Consider the following 3,818-nt stretch of genomic DNA (forward strand, 5'->3'; position numbering starts at 1 on the left):
TATTTGTGATACAAGTTATCGTTGTACAATAGTAGGCTACACAATTATCTTAATATTTGTCATGAACAACAGATCCACCCTTTGATCCTTTGACTAAACACTATATTCTTTTATTTCTCCATCTTTCACTAATCGATCCATGGTACTATATGATCAAGAAGTTTAGACGACAGTGATGTGCTTCTTCTGTTTTCCGTTTAGTTCCTTATACAAGTCCCTTATCAAGCCTTGCAGTTGGATGGGTGCATGTGAAGCCCAGTAGTCAAGGAAGCGAGATATCCGATATGTAAGACAGTCCAACTCCTCCTCCAGTCCTTGCAATAGCTTCCTTCTCTTAGCTCCATGAAACGTTCGTCGTGTGCTTGGCATGAAGATCCTTGCTTTCTCAACCTGAATGTATGCAGTGCCATGTCTAGACCTCCAAAGCATTTGGTAGACTGTTGCTTCTGCATTCTGGCAGAAGTAATCTATTGCTTTTGGCAGCATCATCTCCCCAAGTTGTCCAAAGGTAGAGATAGTATGCAAACAATGTTGCTCCTCACTATACATTGTTGCTATTGTAGGAAGCTTATCCATAAGCAACATGTCTTTTGAAGAGCCATGTGGTGCAAACAGAACTCCAGCTCTCAAATATGAATGATCATGTAGAGAACTTTTACATTCAGGCAGTGAGGCGCTCTGTTTGTCGCACTCCAAGAGTGAGACTTGGCACCGCAGGCCTACTTCTATAACCGGTTCTAGAGAAACATATGGTAATCCAGATGACTTGTCTAGCTTGCTACCATGACAAAGGTTGTGCTTATCATGCTGCTTGCAACATAATGGGTTTGGGCGAAACCATCGACTGCCCAATCTGTGAACAATGTCCCAATATTTTTTTTGGTGTGAATCAACATATGGTACCCAGGAGAAGTCTTGAGTACGTAGTTGCATAAGTTCTTTGCTAATATTTTCAACCATAGACTTGAAAAGAGGCGCAAACAGTTGTAAGCACTGAATTACAACACCAACTATGTCTGTACTATCCGAAAGCTGTAGAATTACAGTAAGGCAGAAATCATCATCCAGAACATTAGGATCTTTCTGCATGAAGTAAAGCCTACATTCTATTCCATGCTCTTCCCTAATAAATGGTGCCAACAATAGAAACAAAGGACACTTGTTTGCCCTGATGATTCTATGCTGTAGTATCTTGCCAGCAAGAAGGTGCCTGTTAAGAGGGTGAAACGGCATGTGACACTGTGGCGTGCCACCAAGCTCTAGTAATCTCAGAAATTCGCTAGCACCATTTGCAAACCACTCAAATCTTTGAACAATGGATCTGTTCAAGTCGTTGTTGTTGTGGTTAAAGATAGAAAAAATGAATGACTTGGTAGCCTGCACAACCCGGTTAGGAAGGGAGAAATTACTTACTTCCCTTTCTTTGTGTTCATCTTCTATGATTCTCTGCATGCATCTGTGCAGCATGTCATCGCACTCTTGAGCAACAAACTTAAGCTTCCTATGCCAACGCAACAAGGATGCATCAGTGATATCCCACTTATCAGATATCCGAAGAACAGCCTCCAGTCTGAGGTATGCCATCTCTAGCCTCTCGAGGTTACTGATCGCATTTGAGTTATGTTTCTCCCTATATTTTTGAAGCAGACCAGATAGGATTTTGCTAACTGATTCCTGAACAACCGCAGAACCGACAATCTCCGCCATTAGGATTCCAACATCCGTAGTATCCCTTCCCTGTTCAGGATATTCAACATATAATAGGCAATGATTTAGTTTAATGGTAGTAAGAACCTACTTTTGATTGAATTGAATGGACGTGAATGTCGGACAACTATCCTGTGTATATATATGCCTTGCGTCTAAAATCAAACCGCGTGGTAAGATGAGAACATAAAGAGAAGATAGTAATGTCCATGGCTTTGAGGGTGGAAAGTGGTAATCTGGTAGACAAGCCTGAAAGTGAGGTCCGAGGAGTTGTGTGGATGATGGTCACTGCAAGGGAAAATTTTGTCTAGAAGTCTTCGTCAACAATGAGAATCCCTAGCTACTTAGTTCCATGTTGAAAACAATATAGGCCAACAAGAATTATTTGGAGTCAAGTGGAAGAGTTACAGTGAAATCACGTGGAAAATCAATCGGAGAATAGTGTGGTAACGGACCAGGACAGGAAAAGAAGGTGAAATACAGCCCTAAAATATTCCATCCACACGGCAGTAGACAAGGAACTCGAAAAAAAGTCATGGCTGCTTGTCACTGGCAATTTCTGGTAGATGAAGCCAATATACGAGTATTTGTCAATTGATTGTCATATACCTCGCTAGTCCGATCACCGCAGCTTCATCAACTCACTGTCATTTTCTCTTATTCCTCACTTTAACAGGTTCCCCGTAATTGCTTGATGCCGTGTAAATTTGGTCCAACGGACTACCCTCAGAGTGACAGTGAAAAGGACTGTGTTTGATGCACAAAATTACAGCTAAGGAAAGAGAGACACTATGGCTGTATAAAACGGAACACAAAACTGCAATTGAGGGGAAAAAAGGGGACTTTGCCTGTATAAAATGGATCAGAAATACACGAAAGAAGATCGTAACGCCATCCAACTAAAAGAAAGATTGGTCCTGTATCTAGAGTATTAAGATTGACTTGCACGTATTCATTACTTGTGATTTACTGTTCCTCGAAGTCTAGTTCGATCACAGACCCTCCTGTTGCGAATTGCAATGCATAAAGTATTCAACTTTTTTTTTAAAGGAAAATCAACTATTCAACTAAGACAGGCTACTACGCTCCTGCTGCAATCGGAACGGAACAGGTTATGGGCTTCTTGAAGGTTGGGAGCAAATCGACCGCACCTCGACACCTCGAGAGAGGCTGCGCGTATGGTGGGAAAGGGTGGCAGCGCGTCGCCCATCCTTTCCGGCGGCCCGCGCTCCGCAGCCGCGCACCCTACCTCCACATCCCCGCCTCTCTGATGGACGCGGTTCACGCGCGAGCGCGCGACCACGCGCGTAATGCTCCCCTGCTCTCGCTGACCAGCCCTGCTACTTGTTGCTACCGTGCCATCCACTTTCCATTTTCAGCTTGTGGTCCCAGGAACGCTAGCGCGTGATGTGCTCGATCTCACTCCGGTCTGTCCCCGCTCTCTATTGCATGTGCATCAAGTTGACGCAAATGGGAAAAAGGTAAAATATTTTTCTTTGAATTAGTATAACTTTTGACTGATGCATCCGTTTTTAATTCCGTCTACAGGGTTATGTTCTGCATGACGAGGTGAATAAAACTAGACCCCACTTATATATGTTTCGAAAAAAATTATTTTAGTAGTAATCTATGTATAATATGTGCCAGGAGATTTATCAAAGAAGTTAGTAACATGTAATACTAAATTTGCTACTCTAAAATTATACTAAAGTTGTTACATAGTATACACAAGCTCGGGCAAAAAAAAAAATCAAAAAAAGTTATTACCATGTAATACTAAAGTTGCTACTAAAAATATACTAAAGTTGTTACATAGTATGCACAAGCTAGAGGGTGCAAAAAAATATCAAAGGTGTTACTATAACATGTACCCTAAAATTTGCTCTTTTCGAAAAAGATATAAAATGATTAATTTATGAGTTTTTGTGCTGATGAAATATAGGAAAAAAATATTTTTCATTATATTAAAATTCATCATAAGGAGTAGCAACATGGTTGTACATACATGTCGGTGCATTTGATTTATTTGGATGAGTGGTTTGAATAAAGATTCAAAATGGTTTGAATTGCTTTTGGAAATAAATTTTAAAATAACTTTGAAGTAAAAGAAA

The 3,818-nt window shown here is 40.8% G+C and overlaps 1 protein-coding gene across 1 annotated transcript; it reads right to left on the reverse strand.

Moving 5' to 3' along the window:
* Positions 1 to 162: 162 nt before the first annotated feature.
* On the reverse strand, positions 163 to 1,707 carry LOC136543651 (uncharacterized). The gene has a single exon (XM_066536037.1). The coding sequence runs from the start codon at positions 1,705 to 1,707 to the stop codon at positions 163 to 165; it is 1,545 nt and encodes a 514-aa protein (XP_066392134.1).
* Between the last annotated feature and the right edge of the window lie 2,111 nt (positions 1,708 to 3,818).

Source organism: Miscanthus floridulus, chromosome 3 (assembly GCF_019320115.1).
Source record: "Miscanthus floridulus cultivar M001 chromosome 3, ASM1932011v1, whole genome shotgun sequence".
Lineage (NCBI taxonomy): Eukaryota > Viridiplantae > Streptophyta > Magnoliopsida > Poales > Poaceae > Miscanthus > Miscanthus floridulus.

What these genes read in the sequence shown, in the direction of transcription:
- LOC136543651 (XM_066536037.1), bottom strand. Translation starts at nt 1,707, where the DNA reads ATGGCGGAGATTGTCGGTTCTGCGGTTGTTCAGGAATCAGTTAGCAAA.